General features: G+C 42.9%; 2 protein-coding genes across 3 annotated transcripts in view; one reads left to right on the top strand and one right to left on the bottom strand.

Annotated features, from left to right (window-relative positions):
- Positions 1–17,133, bottom strand: part of YY1 (YY1 transcription factor) — a 116,782-nt gene extending 99,649 nt beyond the window's left edge. The window contains exon 1 of the mRNA XM_078660176.1: positions 16,353–17,133. Within this exon, the coding sequence (XP_078516302.1) occupies positions 16,353–17,106 (754 nt within the window). The 5' untranslated portion in view covers positions 17,107–17,133. The remainder of the gene's footprint in view (positions 1–16,352) is intronic.
- A 376-nt stretch (positions 17,134–17,509) lies between these two features.
- DEGS2 (delta 4-desaturase, sphingolipid 2) overlaps positions 17,510–23,445 on the top strand; it is a 251,631-nt gene continuing 245,695 nt past the window's right edge. Inside the window, exon 1 of one of the 2 annotated variants that reach the window (XM_078660178.1) lies at positions 17,510–17,603. The gene's annotated coding sequence lies outside the window, so the exon portion shown is untranslated. Of the gene's footprint in view, positions 17,631–23,445 lie in introns of both variants that reach the window. The other variant, XM_078660177.1, reaches the window with a different exon arrangement.

The raw sequence follows: 23,445 nt of genomic DNA, 5'->3' as shown, positions 1-23,445 counted from the left end.
ACTGTTCGAGTTAGTCAATACCCAAACCAAGACGCAACCTCTACAACCTAACAGCTCAACAAATGATATTCCAAGCTGTGAAGACTTTTCTGCTTTCTTCAAGCAAAAGACCGACAATATAAGAAGTGATCTCCTCAAGGATGTAAGTCGATACTCCTGCTCCATCTCCATAACTAACACTCAACCTAAAAACAACGCTGCATGGACGTCCTTCAACACCTATTCTGAAGAATCAATTCACAAACTGCTAGGCACCTTGAAGCCCGCTACTCACCTCACAGATCCCCTGCCTGCCAATGCTGTCAAAGCCCTCACCCCCCTGCTCCTCCCACTCTGGACTAAAATCATCAACGGTTCCCTTCAACAAGGACTCATCCCAGACTCCCTCAAGATAGGGCAAGTTACGCCTATACTCAAGAAATCCACAGCTGACCCGGCCGACCTAAACAATTACCGCCCTATCACCAATATCCCCACTCTGGCCAAATTGCTAGAAAAATGCGTACAACTCCAATTGACAAAACACATTGATCAGTTTGACCTCCTCAACCCTCACCAATCAGGATTCAGAGCAAAACATAGCACGGAAACAGCTATGACACACACAATTGATGACGCCCTCCAAATCCTTGATCACAATGAGTCCTGCCTCCTCATCCTTCTTGATCTCTCCTCAGCATTTGATACGGTCAAACACGAGAATCTACTGGAGCTGTTAAATACCAGAATGGGCATATCCGGGACTGTTCTCAAATGGTTCACGTCCTTTCTACACAACCGATCTCAGAAGTTCAAGATCAACAACGCATTGTCCTCACCTGTGCCCGTAACACTAGGCGTCCCTCAAGGTTCCTCCCTATCCCCCACATTGTTCAACCTCGTCATGGAACCACTCACTACCTTGCTTCAAGCATCAAATGTACACTTCCATATGTACGCCGATGACACTCAACTCTACCTCAAGCTACAATCCCCGGAAGACATCAAACTTCTGGACGCCACACTAAGAAACACCCAAGCATGGCTGGCCGATAATCACCTCAAACTAAATGCTCTGAAAACTGAGTTCCTTCTGATCTCACCTCCTGCGAAAAAGGCCATCACCCAAATCTGGCTCAATCATCTAACCGCACTCAATGTCCAGCCCACCATCGTGGACTCTGCGAAATCCCTTGGCATCACACTTGACTCCAATCTCAACATGCAGCAGCATATCAGCAAAGCAACTAAAGGAGCCAACTTTCAAATCAACACTCTGAGAAAACTTAAACCCTTCCTACCACCCAAGGACTTCCAAACTGTTGTACAAGCCCTAGTCATTCCTCGCATAGACTACGGAATTGTGGCTCTCAGCGGGCTCCCCCTAACAACAACGGCACCACTAAGAGCCTCTCTGAATTCGGCCGCGAGACTCATCACTGGTTCAAGAAAACACTCGCATATATCCCCTGACTTAAAAGCCCTGAACTGGCTGCCTTTCGAAGCCAGAGTTCAGCTGAAAATTGCCTGTATGACACACTCGGCCGTACACCACAAGTCACCCAACTACCTCACTCACAAGCTGACTATATCAGGAGGCTCAAGATCCAACAGAAGCACAAAAAACCTCCTCCTGAAACCTCGTAGATTCCGGAAGGAAAAAACATACAAACGCTCCTTCTCAGGAATGGCACCTAGGATCTGGAATGCACTCCCGCCAGAAACTAGGCTTATCCCCTCCACTGTACTCTTCAAGAAAGAGGTAAAAGCCATCCTTATGGCTAAGTTCACCTGAACCCTATTGTTACTGGAACAATGACATTACACGGCTACTATATTATCGGCTACCTGAGTGTTTATCTGTGTTATACTCTTGTTTGATTGCTACTGGATCAAAGTCATTGCACGGATTCTATATTACTGGTTTCCAGATTGTTTATTAGGGTTTACACTATGATTTGATTGCTCTACTAACTTGCAATCCACTTACTACTGACTACTATACTGTTTTCAACAGTGTTTTTACTCACCCTCTGGGGGGGCTATAATCTTATTCGATGGCTACTGGAGCAAAGACATTGCACGGCTTCTTTATTATTGGTTTCCTGATTGTTATTATTGTGTATACTCTTATGCGATTGCTACCCTACCTTGCAACTCACTCACTACCGAATATTATATTGTTTTCAAGAGTTTGTCTACCCTACCTCCTGTTTCTGTAAAGCGCTCTGATATCTGCAAAGATCTTGTCCGCGCTATATAAAACCTTAAAAAATATATATATATATATATATATATATATATCACCCTGGAACCCCCCACCCGCCATCCAAAGCAGACAAAACTAAAAGCACACCCGCCTGGCGAAGCCACAAGGATGGCAAACAAAAGCACCTGTCCCCAAACACATGAGCACAGCAGGGGAGAAGTGAGGCACCGGGGCACACGCTTCCCTCTTTTCAGGAGCACAGACTATACAAAGACAGAGCACTGGCACCCCAGCACCACGTGCACCTGCCATCTCGAGCCTTTGCGTGGATCCAGTCACTCGGCCTGGGGCATTTACCGAAAAGGACATTGGGTTAAACCGCCCATCACACCTGCCAATCACTCTCGCACCAAAAGTGGGCAAATAAACCCGCAGGTGGAACGTGTTACAAGGGAGTGGAAGTCAAATTGTACAGAAAACAGACTACATCACTGCTATCTAACAACAGACCAGAAACGCTTAATTAAGATAGCTTATGCGTGGGCTCTATCGCCGGGTTTGTATACCACGCCCCGTGCACAAAATTCAGGTTTCCTCAACTCACACGCCTTTGGACTACAGTACTGGTAAAAGTAACACTACATGCGTGAGTTCAGACAAAGAAGTAAGCGTGGTGTGTGCAGCAAACACTGCCCGCACCCTCTCACCATCACTCAACACACCATTAGGGCACAGAGAACATAAACCAGTCGTGCAAAACCGAAACTCACACATGAGCCCTGCCCAAGAGTACACTGTTCACTCAAAGCTGTGGAGAGGAGGGGACCGAAGCTGACACTCCTAACTAACTATACTAAATGCACTATAATAAACACCCGACACCCCGCGCTACAGACTTCAGTGAGGGGGTCCAGCCACAACTAGGACATGTAAAATGGATGGCAGAGGAATACCCCAGCTCACACACTCTGAAGGACCAAGCGAGTTCAAACATTCCTAGCACCCTCGGGTCGCACACTGTTTGTACTGCACAGGTAGGAGAAGCCACTGTTGCACCTTTCGCGGTGGGCAGGACCCTCCACATCCCGGTTCGCTCAAGGGTCCACTGGTAGCACACCCATACCCCGGATAACACAGGCCTGCCCGGGCACTGTACCGTGGGATCTGGTACTACAGTGACCAGGAGGCACCCATGCGTGTGTCACTCTGCCCGCCCTACCCCATACCTGGCAGGGTCTTGTGCGCCGTTTTGCTCATGGATCGGGTCCATGAGCCACGGCCGACTTTCCCAGCTGCAGCTCCAGCAGTCCCGTTTCTGGAGCCCCAGCATCCCATAGCTCCCGGCTCACGCTGCCTCCGCCGGGGTTGGCGCGTTCAGCAGTGTGGATACATCATGCGGCAGAGTTGATTTGCATAGCACTACTAAACAGAAGTAGTCCATCAAGTAGCCTCCATTCGTACAGCAGGAGCAGTGACACCAGAGGCCTGAGGGAGCCACGGAACCTTGATTATGGTGGTATTTCACACTTCGAAAAGTAACTAGGACAATGCTTTAACAAGCATTGGCATAGCCAATAGGTCTCGCTTTTGGGACCTTATAAGTATTTAGTTATGCAGCACAATATCCTTGGTGCAACAACATTAACTGTTGCATGGTTAACCACTTATAAAGGTCCTAAAGGCGAGACCTATTGGCTATGCCAATGCTTGTTTGTTTGACCACTAGGCCTATCCACGGATGTGAGGTACTATTTGCATCAGGAAACTTGGAGGATGTTGGGTGATGGGAAATATGTGGGCAGGACCATATCATTTGAAAAAATAAAACCTCCATGGGCCTCCGGTGTGCCTCGTGGCCAGCGGTACGAAAACTTGAATAAAACTACGGCCCCAGGTTGTCCCATGGGCGGTGGGCCCGTGGGGCATTACCTTTTTTCAAGGTGTGGGCCCACAAGACACACGCATAATTTATTTTTTGTCTAATGTAGGAATTTTGCGGGTACTTTTCTAAAAAGAGTGGGCTTTTTACACACTGATCGCTCAATTTATTTGCTAATTGCAAAATCCTGGAGGGTCTGGCTAGGTGCTCGCTGAGCTAGGGCTCACAATCTACATACATTGCAATAAAAAAAATAAAAAAAAGGGGGGGGGTTTAGAAGTTGCATTTTGGGCCCTTGGTCTACCCAAATAAGTGAGGTAAAATGTTATCAGGAGGCTTGGGGGAATGCTAGGTGGTAAGACATTGGTGGCTCGCTGCAGATTCCAGAAGTTTTCCTCCAAGAAATGTGAGGAAATTTGTGTGTTTTAGTCAAAATGTGAGGTATGCAAAAGCATCTGGGTTAGAAAACCAGGTGACAGCCACGCAAATTGCCCCCACCCTGGACTCTCTTCGTGCCTAGTTTAAAAAAAAACTGTCAAAATAAATGTACATTTATCAAAAAACATGTGGGTAATTTAATAGTATAAAATTTGTTATTACCAATTGAATTTCGCTACATTTGTGCCTTCCAAATTTAAGCAAAAGTGTAGGAAAGGCCTTTTGAAAATGCTCTCTGGATCACATGCTAGCAGAGATACCCACAAATTCAGAGATGTACAAATAACCACTTCTCCTAAACTGCGCTCATATCATAAATACACAGACTTCCTTGATGCCTATTTTCACGCTACATATATTACTGTATATATTGGTTTATACCCTGTACACCATGAACATCCATTGTATGGTGCAGCTCCGTTGTTGGATCTGGGTCCTTTGGGTTCTTGGAGAACCCACAAACCCTATATATGCTCATTACAACAAAGGTCTAGTGGACGTAATGGTATACTGCTTTTGCAAATCAACCATTGTGACAAAAAGTTACAGTTGAAAACGTCATCACAAATGGCAGTTTTTCCTACTCATTTTCGATATTCTTTTTTTACAGTTAGTTTCTTTGGGAAAATCTTGAGGTATCTACACATTTGACCCCCTGCTGAATTTCAAGTTTTGTGTACTTTTCAGAGCCTAATAAGGATTACAAAAGTGCAAACCTTACATCTGCATAGTTTGTTTTGTTGGGTCACAAAACCCTCGCCTAGTACAGAGATCTGTGCGATTCCATGTAACATAATACCTGCAAGCATTAGCACACTGTATTAACAATTTATAATTAACTACCTATTGCCTCTCTCACGTTTTTCACAATAACTGTTAGGCATACTTCCTTAGTCAAAACCTTTATAATAAACTGATCAAAGATGTGGAATCTGATATTACTTTTCCCCAATCAACTGATAAGGCCTATAGCCTTTACCACTGGCTTGACACCATAACCAACAACGGCCTATTCAAATGCACAGACTGGCAACCATCATGCACACTGTTGTAAAATTAAGAATATGAGGAAAAATATTTAGCAAAACGATATACAGCCCCCTGCTACCTTTGTCACAATGTTTCATAATGTTTCCCGGTGCATCAATCAGGCCTTTAGCTTGTCACTGTAGCCAATGAAGGCATATTGTTTTGGGTGTAAGCTTTGGTTCCCACATGGCAACCATCAAATACAAGTCATAACAAGCATTTGCAATGCAACAGGTCTCGCATTTGCAAGAGTTAGAGCTACCGGCGTTGTAAATGACAATATCTTTTACCTAAGTGTTTTGGTTTGGAGTGAAGTGGATGTTTGTGGTTTGGCATGGAATTTTGTGGGTTGTATTGGAATCATTAGTTGTGGTCTGATGTGTAAATTTGTTGTGTGTTTTGGAGGTATGAGGTGTGTTGTGTATTTGAAAAATGTGGTTTTGTGCGGAATTGTGTGATGTGATTTGTTAATGTGTGGAGTTGACTGGCGTGCGAAATTATGTTTATTGGAATTATGTGTTTTGTGTAGAGTGCATTAATGTGCATTGCTGGTATGTGGCATAGAGTGCATTTATGTGGGGTGTATTTATGCAGAGTCGAATTATGTTTAGTGTAATTATGTGGAGCTGAATGGTATGTGGAGTGTACTTATGTTGTGTGGTGCTGAACTGTGTGGCATTGAATTTTGTTGTGTTGAGCTGAATTATGTGGCATTGTTTGTGTGATGGTGTGGGGTAGTATATTATGGTTTGGAATTATGTGGCATGTTGAAAAGTTGATTTTTTTTGTAGAGTGCAATTATGTGTTTTGGAATTAAGTGGATATATATGAAGTGTAAATATGTTGTATGAAATATAAATTGGAGTGTAGTTATGTGTAGTGAAATTATATGGAGTTGAATTCTGTTGTCTGGAGGGTAATTATATGGTTTGGAGTGGAATTCTGTGTAGCTTTTGTTATTGATTTGTAATTGTGTGGCACGGAGTGGAAGGATGTGGTGTGGAAGTGTGCGTAGTCGAATTGTGTGGCATGTTATTACAAGATGTTAAGATGTGTTGTGTGTAGTGGATTTATGCGGAATGGATTGAAGGGTAAGGACAAAAGCATGTGCATTTGGGTGTTGGGAAAGCAGTTGCGCTCTAATCCTAAATAGCCAAGTGCAAGGCAGTGCTAGCACTGGGTATGCCAGCACCCGAAAGCAAATGACCTTCTTTTGAGAGTGATCCTGAAAAAAGAAGTCCACACATGTCTACATATGAGCACTCACAACAAAGTAAATCAGCAGCACCGTAAAGCAGAGAACCTTGGTAAACAGTCAACAACTACCTCCATCCCTTTTCCACAGAACTAATACACCAACCTATGTACCTGCATAATGGGAGTGGTCAAGAAGCAACAAGAGCAGACAGGGCTCGATAAATCAAAAAAATTGTACTAGTCCTGCAGGACTTGTACCTTAAAAAATGCCCTTGACCTAACTGCAACCTACTTGACCTACGTCTGTGAAAGCGGAGCAAATGTGACAAGATAACAAGATTTAAAGGCATCTTTATTGCTCATTAACTTTGTGAGCAATAAAAATGCCTTTAAATCTGGTTATCTTGTCACATTTGCTCCTTTTTCACAGACAGAGGACAAAAGTTGGTTCATTTTCCTACTCGCCAGAAAGGGAGAGTAGGACTTAAAAACAGCTCGACCGTGTTAAATTTAGCTTGACTATGCGAGCGGTCGAGTGGAATCTTCGAGCCCTGGCAGAGTTACAAACACAACACAAATAAACACATAATTAATCCTCTCAAACTTAGTAACGACAAATGAGTCCTAATTCTTGGCACAGGCTCCCAAGTCCGCACTCACCCCATCACCAAGTCGAGAACAACTGGAACACCACTTCAATATTTCCACTCTGTGGAAATGGTACCAATCGGGTTGCCCTCTGGCTAGCTCCTATGTCTCTTGGTGACAGCCATGGCTGCGGTCTCACCCACCCTTTCTGCCAAACAGCAGGTTCTGTGCCAGGCTTGCAGCTGCTTCTCGGAACTCAATGTATGTTACATAAGTCTGGGTAAAATGGAGCAGGGGAGAAAACAGTGGAGCTATGAAGTAGTGCAGTGAGTAGGTCAATAATAAAGAACTGCCTTCTGGGGGGGAAAAGCAATCTTCTCGTACAGGCGCAGGCAGGATTCGCTCAGAAAATAGCAGCCTCAAGAAGGGCAGTGCATGTAAGGCTTTTAAAAATGATGCACGGGTCTGTAAAAAAAAGAATAATAAAACTGAAAATACACCACGTAACAGGACTATGGCATTTTAAATACTACACTAACACCCAGGTAAGAGGACGTCTAAGCCACTGAAAATGCACGCCTGCAAGAATTGGTTTGAACCAAAACACTGACCCTTGACTACACACTGCAAAGTCACTCCAAAACGAGATTTGAATGCTGGTGCATAAGAAACAAGCAGTGTCTCTGTAACGGGGAGGATCACTGGGGAGAGGGAGGGGAAATGAAAGCGCGCCATGCGAGTGTTGTCCTGGAAAACGCTGCGAGCTGTGGGACAGGAGATGTGCATGCGTACGGAGTGCACATCTGCACATCTCCTGTCCGTACGTGTGCCATCTCCTGTCCCCCTTCAGAGGAGACGCCATGCACGTGCACATCTCCTGCCTGTGCGCGCACATGGTTTGTCTCCCTTCGCGCACTAAATCGACAACTATAGTCTTGCTAAGGCGAAGCAGGGCATGCGCTGCATTCGCTAGGTGAGACCTAAAAATAGAAAGGTATACAAATTATAGTTGTGATGGTAAAGGGAACTAGAATCAAAACTAGAGATCTGGCGTTCCAAAGGATAGATCTGCACTGAAAAACATATACCTGTGTATCAAACACTCTAGACTAGCAACTCTATACCACCCTCTTAAAAAACATTAAGGAGCATTCCCGCAACAAGTATGAAAGCAGATACTTGCCAAAGAACAAGCGCTCTACAAAATATCTGCACACTACCTAAAACAAAACAGCATGAAGCAACTCCGCTTTTTCAATAACTTATTTTCCTTTCATAATAATGTTTTCCAGGGTACTGACATGTGGGCCCAATTTGCAACAAAATATGCATGTTTTTAGGGGACGTGGCCACACCGTTGACCATAATAGCCGCACAGCAGTGAAGAGACACTGGTCCTTATCTTCTACTGCTTTGTTGGATGAGTTTTATTTGTTCAGAACTTCCTGACTCCATTCTTGAATATTTTTAAATTAACTCTGGCTTCGTTGGCAGTCATGCCGTCTTATGGGATGCCTTTACGGCATATTTACGTGGCATCTGCATTTCAAAGTATACGGGTGTGCTTCAAAACATCTGCAATAATCTGGCATGGATAGCGTACAAACTTTGAATGGGCCAACTCTCCCCATTATAACTCCTCTTCCCTACGCAGACACGAAGTCTTCTTTGCAGAATTCCAGGACATTGCCAAAAGGGAGACCACCCTACCTCGGTAAATACTCCATGGCTCATAAATATGGTGAGGGCGATATAATTGACACCTGAAAACTTTGTACAGTGTTACATTCGCCTCGGTTTTCTGTGTGTTTATGCAGCCTTGAGAAAGTCACAGGACGATTTCCCCTTGTAAGCGATGAAACACATGTTGGCTGTCTGAAGCAAGACCAAAAGAATAAAGAAAGAAAACAAGAATTGAAATAACTGGTGTATAATTTGTGCTTACATCGTGCACTTAACGAATTGTTGATATACCTATGACGTGTGTTGAGGATTTCTTTGTATATTTTGTTGTCTTTGGCCGCTATTTTGGGGAGGTTGATGGTTCTCCTCACCTTACGCCACTGACTACCAAATAAGTGGTTTTATGTACAAATACATGTGTGTTATTCTCCTGAGTGGCACCAAAATACCGAAGCATTATACCACTGTTCATTAGTAGTTCCTTTTGATTTTGATCTGGGCAGGTCGTAGGATCCCGATCACCTGGAATACTATTACCCTTCCAGATTTTCAGATATACTTCCTTGAGGCCCAGGCCTAAATTGCATACCATTGGTATCATCCGGAAGCCTGTCAAGCTTATGCTAAACCCAAACGAGACCTGGCAGAACCGACAACTCTATTGCTGCAGGGTATCAGACTCGGCCCTTCGGATATCCAGGCCATGTACACAGCGTGTTGGGCCCAGCGCAAAACCTAGTAGGGTCATGGGCTGTGATTTTCTATATTTCCCTGAGCTTCCTCTCATAAAATCCACGGCTGCCTTTGACACTCCAAAAACGTGTTCAGCGCACACTGAAAATACATGACCTACACACACTGGATATCTTACTCCCAGATGGCCATGTACTATCCCATTCGGTAGGTTCTAGATTTGCCGAAGCTACATACATGGATAAATTCTGATTTTGCCGGCTGCATGATATACTACACTACGGACGACTTCACTCCCCTTACATTAATAACAGACTCTGAGGGGACTTATATGGTTGCTAAACTCTACTGCGCAGCCCTCAGACATACCCATGACAACAAGCTCTGACTACAGTAGGAAAAAGACCTAGGCCATCCTATCTCTGACCAAGATTGGTCTTATTCAGGCCTCGAGAAATCCACTTGCAATAGCGAGTGAAATTTTATCAGGTCAAGCTATTTTTATCATTTACTCATTCATGCTGGCGGGTTAACTTAAGCTGAAAGGAACAGGTGTTCTGTTCATTCAGAAAGTGAAAGAGCAGTAAAGATACCGTTAAATCTTGTTTTTGTCTTGACACGTTTGCTGTCTGTTCAAGGACAGAGGTCAAATGTCAGTTTGTCTTTACTAATTGTTGCTTATCTACACCTGGGAAATGGTGTTTAATTTTCTTTCTCTTAATATAGTTAGTGCTTTTTGTCAAATGAGTTATCTGACAATAATTGTGAAACAAAAGGCTGTAAAATGTCAAGTTTATTTTGTAATACAACATTTAAACAGCTTGTAAATTAATAGTACAAGTATTTCAAAATATATCAGAAATTATTAAAGGACGTTTTTCTTGTAATGCAGATGTGTGATGCAAACAAAGATTTATACAGGAGCAAAACAAATCCTGATGACATTGCAGTTGATGAAATGAAGCAAAGCGGTCATGTGGATCCTATAAGTGGCTAGATTTGTATTATATATGGAGCAAAAGTTTAGTCTATTAAATCACACACACAAAAGTTTTCTGTACAGCAGATTTGCTAAACTCGCGTATTTGAAGGTGCCCTCATATGTGATAAAGAAGAAAATGATGTCTCAGTGAATTAAAATACTTGCCCAGGATCACAAAATTTTAAATCAGTTTAGGAGTCAAGAGCATTATAATTAGGTCGAGTAGATTATTGGTCATTAGACCTCCCGGTCTAGTTAATTTTTTTATGGCTTTCCTAAGCCTGTTATTGCTGTGTGCAAACTAAACTAGTATCCCAAAACCACTGTCATATGTTACATCACTTTCGGTTTTTGCACAGATCCTATAGCAAGATTCAAACACTCCAGGACCTCCCTATGTACCAAGTGCATATTTCCGGAGGCGGACTTCCCCCATTTGGCTTGGAACAGTCTGCCCATCGTTACGATTTGGGCTGACATATTTCACACCCTCTCCCACATGATTTTGATTGCTCTTGAACCATCCACCCTGATGGCACTACTGGGCAATGTGGCGACTGCCACAAAGAACACCCAATGGTTCACTGCAGAGAAAGCACTCCGCTGGGGCAATGGGATACGCCATACTATTAAGCCCTGGCTACATAGCATGACATACAGTGACCTGACAAGTGAAGTTTTTGTCACGCTACACCCCCACTGCTAGACCTAAAGATATTTGACAAACCCTGTGTACTTCTCTCCTTTCTGGAATCAGACTCCCTGAGCTCAACTTCTCATTCTCCCCGGCCGCTTCCTCTTCATATTCCGCCATTCTATTGCATAGAGGTTATTCCCCTGTCGCTCTCTCAATCAATGATCGCACCCTCCAGTGTTTAATGCACTGTCAAGTCTTATTGTTTTCATTATATACTGCAATGTCCACTGTGGAAACTGCTATGACACTGTTCTGCTACTGGATGTAGCATTGTATGTCTCGTGATGTCCGCATTATTTTGGTCTAAAATGATAAAGTTGACCAAAATATGTGCATGTTTTAATATGACATCGCAAAAGAAAACAGTTATGGAACATTGAGTTTACAGAATACTATTCACACAGTTTACTGAGGTCATCATACTGACCACCTTCCGATTATAAGGCAATGGGATATCTCATTACTGAAGAAGTATATAAATAATAAAATAAATCATAACAACTTAAACATCCGGCTGAGTCACACCTTGAAAATAGTAGATTTTCAGAATCCATTCATATCAAGGATAATAAAATCCAAGTCAAAGTCCCCTGAAAACACACAGCAGCCAATGCAATTCTAAACACAAGCTACCACTCCAAAACTGTCATTCAAGCTGGTGAACTGTTTCCGATTAAAAGGAACTGTATTGAAGACAATGGCTTTTATGGAAAACCTGAAGGAGCAATTGATTTTTTTACTGCCCTTTGACACCACTGAAGGAGCTGAACAAAATATTTAATCAATTGCAGGACCTCGATAAGACGACTCTTGAAAATTAAACCAAGAAACTTTTAAATAAATTACTCCGTGGATATGAATTTGTGAAACAAGGGTAAGTCAATGACGTATTCCTAAAAACTTTTTAAACTTGCCACAACTATAAAATCTGCATAAAGGTATAACTTTTTTTTTAAACATGTGTCACTAGGCCTGAATATTATTGGTTTTCTCATCAAATGCAACAGCACCTATGTGAGCTACCTTACTGCCAGTCCCTGCAAAGAAACTTACACTGGTGGCCTATCGGCCTTCTCAAAAAGAGAAGACAAGAACACTATAGAAGTAGCCATAGAAAGGAATTCAAGTAATCGCTGGCTGAAAATTGTAATGAACATCAATCCCATTGTTGGTATTTCTAATACTTAGCCATTGAACACAACAAACAAAATTCCAGAAGTGGTGACATGGAATTACATTTATGACAAATAGAAAGTCACTGAATATTAAAAGCCTAACAAATAAGCAAAGATGAACCACTGATTAAATTAAGACTTAATGCTTGCACTAAGGCTACTAACAACATACTTGTAACTTCAACACAATCTACTAATATTTTCAATGATTTTATCATCAGATTGGCCAGTTCCATGCTCAAAATCCACTTTAGTCAAATCCACAACTGCAAAATTGATCATATAAAAATAAATAAATATGCTAAGTTCACTTTTGAAAGGTCTATGATTCTTAAGGGTTTAATTTCAGCACTTTGTATACTTACTGTCATTTATGGACATATGTACACCTACAGTGTTATAATTATTTCCTTTCCCACCAGATTCAGGAACTAGGTTTGTGCCTACATTATCAACACTTAGGAAATAGAATGAACTACGTAACAGGAACTATATTATTTTTATACCGCAAAAAACAAAAATGTCTCATTTTGGAAACTTTTGTAATAACTATCACAACTGACAACAAGGATGCAAGCACATACAATTTCAGTAAATATGACTTTGCTCTAACTGGACAGCAATATAACAAAACTTTATTCACAAACTATAAACTCATGCATACCATGACATCATCCAAACATGCAGACTAATATCTAAAATTCACCATTAAAACATCTCCAACCTAACAATGACCATCTCCAATATGGCACCCTCGCACAGCTGATCCTTCAATTTGTTCGGTCAAGATTAACCTAGTACTCATTTACTACATTTGACATTGCTGGTATAATAATACACCTAGAGTTATATTAACATGGCAGGTATACTCTCGTGACTCATTCCACCATGATCAGAAGAGTACCCCATAGGCTCACCAACTATGCTATGACAGCCTCAAATAGAAAATCACACCCACTAGTACCACCAACATGGTATTTATATTTGCTGCGTATTTTGTCATGCAATAACTGAGATTTCTCGAATAACTAGACATCCTGATACAATTTATACTACTTTATGGGGCTCTACTAATTCCTTGGGAGGCTCACGTGTAGAGGTGAGCAAGCCAACAACTTAACCGTACAAGCAGAGTCACAGGATTGGCTTGACGCTAAGAGGCTGTGCTCAAGAATAGGCATGAGAATATTTGGCATGTAAACCATGCAGAAAACATATAAAAATATGATGGTCAATAAAAAAAAAAAATGTGGAGCTTGGTGAAATGAGAATCAGTGGACAACAAATCTATAATTTAATACAGGCTATGCCCAACGACCTAAAGGCTCAGAATACTAACTGGGAGAAAAGGCTAGGAGCAGAAGGGCAGACAATACAGAGGTCATTAGAGGTTCGGGTGAGACACTGCTAGCCGCAGGATTTAGGACTCAGCATTTCAAATCTGTATTTGATTTATATTGCACTCTGGCCAAGCTATATAGATGGTGTAGGAAGCCTGATGCTAAATGCAAGCAGCATGGAGCTGCTTATGCTGAAATTATTTGTATGTTCAGCACATTCCCAGAGCTAAGCTCTTATGTAGGGGAAATCAGGGCCTGTTAGGGATTGAGGCAGGCTCCGTGTACCCGAAAGGGCATTAATAGTTTGTATTTGTAGCCATGGCAGTGGCCTGCATACGATCAGAATGGCTGAGTTCTCACCCCCCAACTTTTCTAGAACGGAAGACAGCTTTTAGCAATATATAATATGGAGGAGCCTATATGAAGGCCTGGGCGTAGTTCGCGGAGTTGCTACGCGGAACTCCGTGAAGTTACAATAAAACTTCACAAAGTTCCGCGAGTAGCGGAGTGCAGTGCAAACTGCAGTTTGTGCTGGTATTCCTGCCGCTAGGGTAGAAACTCTACCCAAGCGGCAGCTCGCGAACTTACCATTCACAATAGCAAAGCGGAGTTTTCTGCATTTCGCAAGCTCCGCGGAGTGCAGAAAACTCTGAACGGAGCAAAGTTAACAGCCCAGGCCTACCTATATGTATGTAAAGGCCGGAAGGCATGAAAACGTGGAGCTCTGTTATGGTCACCATTGTCTGACTGGATTGAGGGCATTGGTTATGGAGAGAATTTGAAACTATAGGGGATGGGTCTCTCTTCTCATGTTTTTAAATCACTGATCTATATTTTACTGTGATATTTAAAGATTTCACTTTCATGTTAAAACGTCAAGCGTCCTCAATATTTTTGCTGATATATGGAATTCAAGATGTGGAGGAATAAAGAGATTTCCTTTTGTTTTGCTTATTTATCTTCTTGATATATGTGTGAAGTTAATATTACAATGAATGTAAGGCAAAGGGGTCTGACTGTATTTTTATATTGTGCAATTCCCCTCTAGGATAGGAAACGGGATTTGCTAAATACGCAGGATTCATATGAATATCGGAACTGTGGTATTAATGAGACTTAACACTTTATTATTAAGCACAATCTAGGCACGTCTAATTGCACTATTATGTATCGCTGTATCAGATTTACTTTGGTAATAACTAAAACCACGCACTGTATTACTGTATAATTTATGCTTGCTGCTAATTGCTACATGAACTGTAAAGTATACTGGTCTGAAATGCGATATTTACTTTTTTTCATGTGATTTATATAATCTTATAATTATGGTTATGAAAAATGCACTTCATCATTATGAACTAATTTGTGACATTCAGTTTTTTTTTTATAAATGTACCTGCTGTCAGTGTTGCATGAACTGTGAATATGTATATCAGCGGCTCCTAAAAAATATAACAAAAATAAAAACACGAACCTTCCAATACCAAATGTTTGGGTAGGCAACTCAGATGTTATCAGATAACCGCACACTTCAACACCCCGGAAGATGCTCACTATACTCCGCACGGAGAATACCCGTTTCAATGTTCTGTCACAGAAGTTGAAATAATAACATTTTGCATTCTTAGTATAGCCTAACTCCTACTTATGACCTACATTCGCAGATCACTTTAACAACCGCGGTCACTTCATCGTGGAGGTCATCGCCATTTCCCTTCTGCTTTTTTACTACAAGAGTAAAATACGGGAGTACGAAATTTAAAATAATCAAAGTATGAAAAGTTAAGCGTGATCCGCACAATAACGTTTTAAGATAATCATATCATACCTAACCAATATTGAAAACTGTTGTAAAGGCAGATACCATGTTCTATTCACGAGTCTACAAACTCACTCTTTAACCAAAAAGGCAATACAAATAGTGAGAAAGGCATTTCTGAAATAACTAAATAATACGGAAGAGGACTACGACTCCCAAATATGGAAATCCGTTTTAATGCGCCACTGCTTCTTGTACAGCACAAAAACTGTAAAGCCAAGTGAAGAGGAAGTCGTCTCGTGGTCAGCGAAAGAGCTCGCTGTCACCAGATCAAACTGTCAAACTCCATGGCTCCGCCCCCTCTCCCACACAGCCGCAGTTCTGAAGTGCGCCATTGCGGCCTAGCTGTGAAGAGAGAGGGAGCCGCGCGCTCGCGCCCGACCGGGCCGCCATCTTGGCCTGGCCGCCATCTTCCCCCCGGACCCCGCACGGCCATCTTGCCCGGGCAGCCATGATTGTCAGGCGAACATGGCGGCGCCCAGCCGCACGTAAAACATGGCTTCCCTTCAAAACAAAAACACGCCGGTTGGCTTTAGAGAGCTGCGGTAGAGGCGTAAGGGGGCTCCCAACGACAGGGACTGAGAGGGGCGCGGCAGGGGTCCCCCAGGGGGCAGCAAGTGGGTTAGGGAGAAGAGGTGGCTTACCTGATGCCCACATCGTGACAGAGAACTCCCCCTCTAGAGTCTTGATCTGAACCTGCTTCTGTTCCCACTTCCTACCACCGTGGTCTCCACCAGTACTTAGGTAGCTCTTTTTGTTGCTCTTCTTGCCGCTGCCGCCTTTCTTCAGACGCCCTCCACTCTTGCCAGCCATGGTAACCAGGGTCTGCTCAATGTACTCGTCCTCACCAGCTGGGGTGGGTACGGGTATAAGGATATGGTCCTCATACCCATCGTCCGCTCGTAGATCCGAGTCATCGCCACCCACTACCTCTTCGCGAGTCTGTACCAGGATAACCTCCTGGTGGTGCACCTGGTGGTGCAGTGGGTGGTGCTCGTCCAGAGGCTGCAGAGCGATCATGGGTTGGTGGTGGTGCCGATGGTGGAGACCATCGTCCTCATCATCCTCGTCCTCTAACTCTTCATCATCCTCATCACAGCCCCCAACAACCGTAGTCTCAATAGTCTCCATAGTCTCTACAGGGATGGTCTCTACTTCTATCTCGTGTAACTCCACGATCTCGGCAGGCATCTCGGAGCCGTCCGTGGCTATGTAGAGTGTGTCTCCCGAAGCCATGGCTGCGGCACTGGGTCCGGGGCCGCCGCCGGTGTTGCAGTCGGGGTCCCCCGGGCTGCTGTCGCCGTCCTCCACCGCCTCCCCCTCCTCCCTTCCTCCTTCTTCACAACACAGATACCAAGTCAGGCCGCCCAATCCCGAAGCCACGGTCAGATTCGGCATAACCTCGCGAGACTTGGCATCACCTTCCAAACCGGTGGTATGGTGGACGAACGTCGGCAGCGGTGGCACGAGCTCTCCGGTCCGGTTCAGGCGCCAGCCGTGTTCTCTGCCGTTGGCGTCACAATGGGAAGCCGTTGGGCGGGGGATGGGGCAGGAAGCGGCCGTTATGGGTTTGTTTTGGGCGCGAAGGCGCCGGGTGGGGGAGCTCGCGTGGCGGTGCCTGTGAGGAGCTGAGAGGCGGCCGCTGCTGTGGGTGACGGGAGACAGGGCTGCGTCGGTCACGGGCGGCGCTTATACGCCGTGTGTGGTGCTGTGGGGAGTGAGTATGCTTGCATCCAGGGCGGGCCCACAACAGACTGAAGGAGGCGGCTGCGAACAAACCGAGCCCAGGGGCACGGAAAGAGTTGGAGAAGGCTCACAACAGCCCTTTATCATCACGCGGAGCCTTGGAACTCATATGCATACCGCTATTTGAGAAGATTATGCAGTAGAAAGAGGTACAGTTATGTGCCGTTAGCATGGAGGTGAGAGCTATTTCGTCAAGGAGAACGCGACCGAGCTTTTAGATCAAAAGTGTAGTCTAAGATCTACCCAATTTAGGAAAGGCTTACCTTTTTATATGGAGACAATGGCCATATTATATTTTCGAACAAGGAGAAAGGGAAAATGGCCCCTCTTAAAGAACGTTCTTGACATTTCATATCATCACCCAATGAAATAATTGCCAGTGTCCTCGACAGACGCCTTAGTGGCCGTTGCAATGTACATTTTCTCAGCTATATAAGGTTAATGTTCTTTTGAAAACGAGGGCCATTCGTGCTTTAATATCTCATGGAAATAGCTCGATATAATAAGGTAGGACTCGTTTTACCTACTCCACGTACATGACGCGGACAATCCAAGTCGTGTTTGTTTCCAGGGTCTGTTGAAGACCTTTCATGGATGAAACGCTGGTTTATTTACTCGTTTTACAATCCATGATTATAAGCTATTTTAGTCGTTCGTGATATCCTCAAAGAAAGGATGAGTATGTACTGGAGAAGTGAGAACCAATCAACCTTTTTAAAGGACACATTATCTGTTAATGCCAATTATCTTGCTTTGGAAGTTAACTTTGCCACTCTTGATCCTGTGTATGTCCCTGCCTTGAACCGATAAACGAGTACATTGCTGATTTTGAGTCAGGAATTAAGAGAAGTGCATCACATCTTTACAGCAACCGCCCATCTGACCGAAAAGGCTACATCTTATGTAAATCACAGTTATATATGCAACTAGAATATGTGGGAATCGCCTCAACCGCTTCTCTATAAGGACTGTTATCACGGCTATTTCGATACTTTTTATTTTTGTTTATCATTTTATTTTTACCTAATGATATATAGGCTACAAGACTCGTTGTATTTACCTTAATCGTACTAACATATGCTTAATGTATGGGTGTGTAGAATTTAGAAGTTATGTTTTAGATAATAAACTTTGTACGGCAAATGCTGAACATAACAGGTCTGAGATGGAGACTAAACATGGTGCAGTTTGCATGAAATCCATTCCATTATGGTAAGAGTGAACGCTGTATAAACGAATAGGTCATGCTGTTCCCCTTGGATGGAGAGAAAATGCACAGCACTAGTAATTCGTGGGCAAATAAACCGTGCCTTGGGGTCCGCAGTGTTTGAAAAGAGGTTAAATTACCTGATTTACTGGTGGTACAAGTGAAGACTGACCGTAATGACTGATGTAAATGATCTTGCTGCAATGGGTGGTTTCTCGATGTTTTTTATCCACTGGGCCTATGGCAAGATAGTAGATTCTTTTCAAGTTTTTTTTTAATACAGTATGGTGCTAATCATTCATTTTAATTGCAAGTAGAAAGGACCAGGCACATTGTTCATTTTGTTTTTCCAGCTTCAGGATGATCTCTGGCTGGCTTCATTGTAGTTGTACTGAGACATTTTGAAAGTGTGTATAATGTCAGGGACTGGACTCATCTAAGTGTTGAAAAGTAGGTACATGATAGTTGTTCCTTGTGAAACAGTTACTACTGCATTAAAATGGTGATGATTAAAAAAGGTGTGGGAGAGTGAGTGATCATGAAGAGCCTCTGCAATGAATTTAGTTCTTTAGATTGCAAGCCCTTTAAATCTGCATAAGGATGTAAAATGGTTCATTGTGTCAAATGCCCCTAGCATGTCAAACAGTTATGCCAGCCAGCTCATGTCTAATGTTGATTTTGACGCCGTCCTTGAAGTCAGTTTTGACCTGGTGCTGCATTCTGGGCGGAACCCAGTTTTGGCACAAGGCAAGAGTTTTAGATTTCAAGGGTTAGCAAATTCTTTCACAGTTTGACTGACAATTAGATTACACATACCAGCTGATTGTGTCTCTTTTTACTAGCTTAAAAAGTGACTAGTCAAACAGACAGGTTTTTAGCTCATTTGTGAAAACTGTCAGTGTAAGGGAGATACGATAGCCAGTGTAAGCGAGATTCTGAGAATAGGGGCCTGCGCAGAAAGGAAGGAATGCCACAATAACTGAGATGGCGTTTGAGCTCTTCCAGCAACGCTTTTTTGCTTTTGCGTAAATCCCTACATGGTAAGTGGGAAGTCCACAAAAGTCAAAGGATGGTGGCATAGATGCCTGTATCAATGTTGGACACAGTAATTGATCAAGAAATTCGTATTTGAATAAGGCATGTTGTGTTTAGCAACAACAACCACTACAAAAAGGCATATAATTTTGATGGTTACATACACTTTCGTATGTTGGATGCTTGGTAGGTGTTGAATTAATGGAGGCTAGACGAACAACAACATACATGCTATGCAACTTAATGTGTGTGTTTTATAAACATTAGAATTCACCAATTATGTATAGATTATTAAGCATCACAGCCTACGTTTGTGAGGCAGAAAGAGTCTAGGATTGTGCCTTTAGCAATGAAGTGTGTTGCTAGAGGATTGCAATGTGTGAGTAACATCTAGTGATGGCATATAAGTTCACAAGCTCTGAAATTGTCTTATGCAACTTGGTGTGGGCATGAGGATTTAGCGGTCTATCAAGTCACATTTTCACTTCAGTTTTCTTGTAGTTACTCTGTATGCCTTGGAATGAATCATCTGGCACATATTATCGTCGCACTGATCGTGTCCCGAGCACCAGCTGAGATTTATACGTGGAACTGGCTTCCTGATTAAATACGTGCACAGCAGCTCATTAAATGCAGTGCCCGCTCTTGCAATAAGGCCAGCTCCGCATAGCGGCAAATAATTACCCGCTCTAAAGTTGGTTTAGGCCTTCCTCCCCCAAATTGCTATAGGCACCGTTGATTAAACCGCCTCTAGCCTAGACCCACAGCTTATGTTGTCCAGTGGAACTCTAGGTCAACATCCCCCTCTGGTCGCGAATTGGGCTTCAGCTTCCATCCAGACTTTATGCCTTCCCGTGAGATAATTCATTCTCAATTCCCCTTTTGGGCGCGCTTTGGACACCAACTTCCCACATAATTGACAGGATCAATTCTGATCTATGCCCTACCCTGAGATAATACAGAATTCATTCCACTGATTCTCTGCTGTGACTGACCCCGCTGCCATTGTGCCCCCACCCATTGTAAATAATTCAAACTGCTCACCTATAGTCCTGAAGATGATCTCAATGTCATGAGATCGAAACGCCGTCAACCCCTACAACAGGAACTCCTTGCATTTTATTAAATCGTGTGTAGTTCCATTTTTAGGTCTCGTGACCTACAATGCGCGCAAGCGCATTGAGGGATCGAGAATTCAAGTGCTCGATCGTCTAGTGAAACCACTGCGGTTTCTTCACAGTGCATGTGAGGTCACGTGGCCACAAAAGCGGGTCACGTGACCACACAAGCACGCGCATCTCCCTAATCTGCCTGCCTCCCCTCGCTCGCATTCACGCCCCAGGCTCTCCCACCCCATCCGGCTTCCCTCCTCGCTCTCATTCACGCCCCAGGCTCTCCCACCCCCATCCGGCTTCCCTCCCTTGCGTTCTGCTGTCTCAGTATATGCAGTTAAAGTAAGACCTTCAGCCGTTTCAGAATTATTTCAACTTATTTTTAATCATACTTTTTTCGGAATCTTTTTATTCTGTGTATTTAATCATAACAATTTACAGGCTTTTTGTGCTTTTTTTAAGAGCTATTTTTGCTGACATGGCTATGCAGCTCCAACTCTGTTGTACGCAAACTGATATTTCTGCAGCAACACAGTTTGTCTCGCCATGCGTTGCCTTTGGCTGTCTATGATGTAACTTAGAGTGAATCAACTTGGTTGTGCATTTCTGTAGATCTCACACTGCCCCTACCCCCACAGGTGGACGGCAGCTGCTATTTTTAATCACTTGTTCCTTATTTTCTAGCACCTCGCTCGCATTCACGCCCCAGGCTCTCCCACCCCCATCCGGCTTCCCTCCTCGCTCGCATTCACGCCCCAGGCTCTCCCACCCCCATCCGGCTTCCCTCCCTTGCGTTCTGCTGTCTCAGTATATGCGCTCAACTGACGGCATGTTTCCCCTCACACACGGAATTAAAAGTTTTGCGATCGCTGCTGTCATCTACCCCTTCTCCAGGCCCCTCTTCCCCTTTTCAACAGAAATGATCCGTGCCACACGGATGGCAGTTTATTGTTAAAGTAAGACCTTCAGCCGTTTCAGAATTATTTCAACTTATTTTTAATCGTACTTTTTTCGGAATCTTTTTATTCTGTGTATTTAATCATAACAATTTACAGGCTTCTTGTGCTTTTTTAAGAGCTATTTTTGCTGACAGAGCTATGCAGCTCCAACTCTGTTGTACGCAAACTGATATTTCTGCAGCAACACAGTTTGTCTCGCCATGCGTTGCCTTTGGCTGCCTATGATGTAACTTAGAGTGAATCAACTTGGTTGTGCATTTCTGTAGATCTCACACTGCCCCTACCCCCACAGGTGGACGGCAGCTGCTATTTTTAATCACTTGTTATAGCACGGGAGCAGAATGCATTTGCAATGCAACAAGTCTTGCATTTGCGAGAGTCTTAGCTAGTGGCATTGTAAATGATAATGCCTTTTATTTACCGGGTGAAAAAACAACACATAAATAGAAGGCATTGTCATTTACAATGCCAATAGCTCAAACTCTTATAAATACGAGACCTATTGCATTGCAAATGCTTGTTCTTGTTGTCAATGCAATGTCAAGATTTTAACTCACCCTCACTTTGTCACTTCATGCTTTTTTCACTTATATGTGAGCCCCTGAAAACTATTTAAGTATTTTCAACTGTGTTTTGGTAATAAATACCTTACAAGACATTTCTGCCCCTGTACACTACGTGATTAAATATAATTGAAAACGTTTTTCCTGATAGTGTCCCCCTTTGGGAGCACTAACTACTTATATTGACCCTTAGGGCCACCTCTGAACCATTGTTTTTTCTAAACACTTTCTGATATAAGGCAGAGATTGCGTAAGCAAGTGAATGAGTAGTCAAATACAATTGGATTCTGGATGTAATGTTGCATTTAGAAAATGTTAGATGCCCCAGTCTTTTGTTTGTTTTTGGGCTGTGTTTTTAAACTTGCATAAGAATGGTATGTGCACACTAGAGACAGCCGAGCTTCTCTGCTATCTACCATATGATCCTAATAACATCCAACATACTTAAGCAATGGGGGTTTTGCTTCAGGGCCATTTTGGCATTGTGTAGATCTGCATTTGAGATTCTACCTATGCATGGTTGTGGGTGTTTTCGGTTGGCGCGGATCTTCTTTGTTCGTCCCCCTTGGAGTATTATTTTGCTATGTAATAGTGCTTGCTCATGTAGGTATAATTGATCTTTTCTTGTTCTATTTAATGTATAAGGGCAGAATTTAGCCTATATATATATATATATATATATATATATATATATATTTTAAGACGATCCAACTCATATTTCTTACATGTGGAAGGGGTTGTAGTTTGCCAGTTTTGTTCTAGATTAATTTGTTTATAAGTTTTTCGTAGCATTTTGTAATATGCTTTCCTTAATTGTTTGCATCTACTCCTCCTCTTCTTCTTCTTCTTTTTTTTTTTTTTTTCTGTTTGTTTTGTCAAGATATTGTCCTCTGTATTACATAGGTCTATACAAGGAAGGATGGATGTTCAAAGTCTATTAATGCCATTTTTATTTCAGTGCGGAGTGTTCTACATCATTATGTCAAATTTACTTTTTACCTTTAATGGGGAATTGGTGGTGTGGGTATCTAAATCTTTTATTTCATTCTGCCTTAAAAAAAAAAAAAAAAATATATATATATATATATATATATATACACACATATATATATATA

The sequence above is a fragment of the Lissotriton helveticus genome, chromosome 9 (assembly GCF_964261635.1).
Source record: "Lissotriton helveticus chromosome 9, aLisHel1.1, whole genome shotgun sequence".
NCBI classification, from domain to species: Eukaryota; Metazoa; Chordata; class Amphibia; order Caudata; family Salamandridae; genus Lissotriton; species Lissotriton helveticus.
The sequence above is the reverse complement of the archived record's forward strand: the minus strand, read 5'-3'. Positions and strand labels throughout refer to the sequence as shown.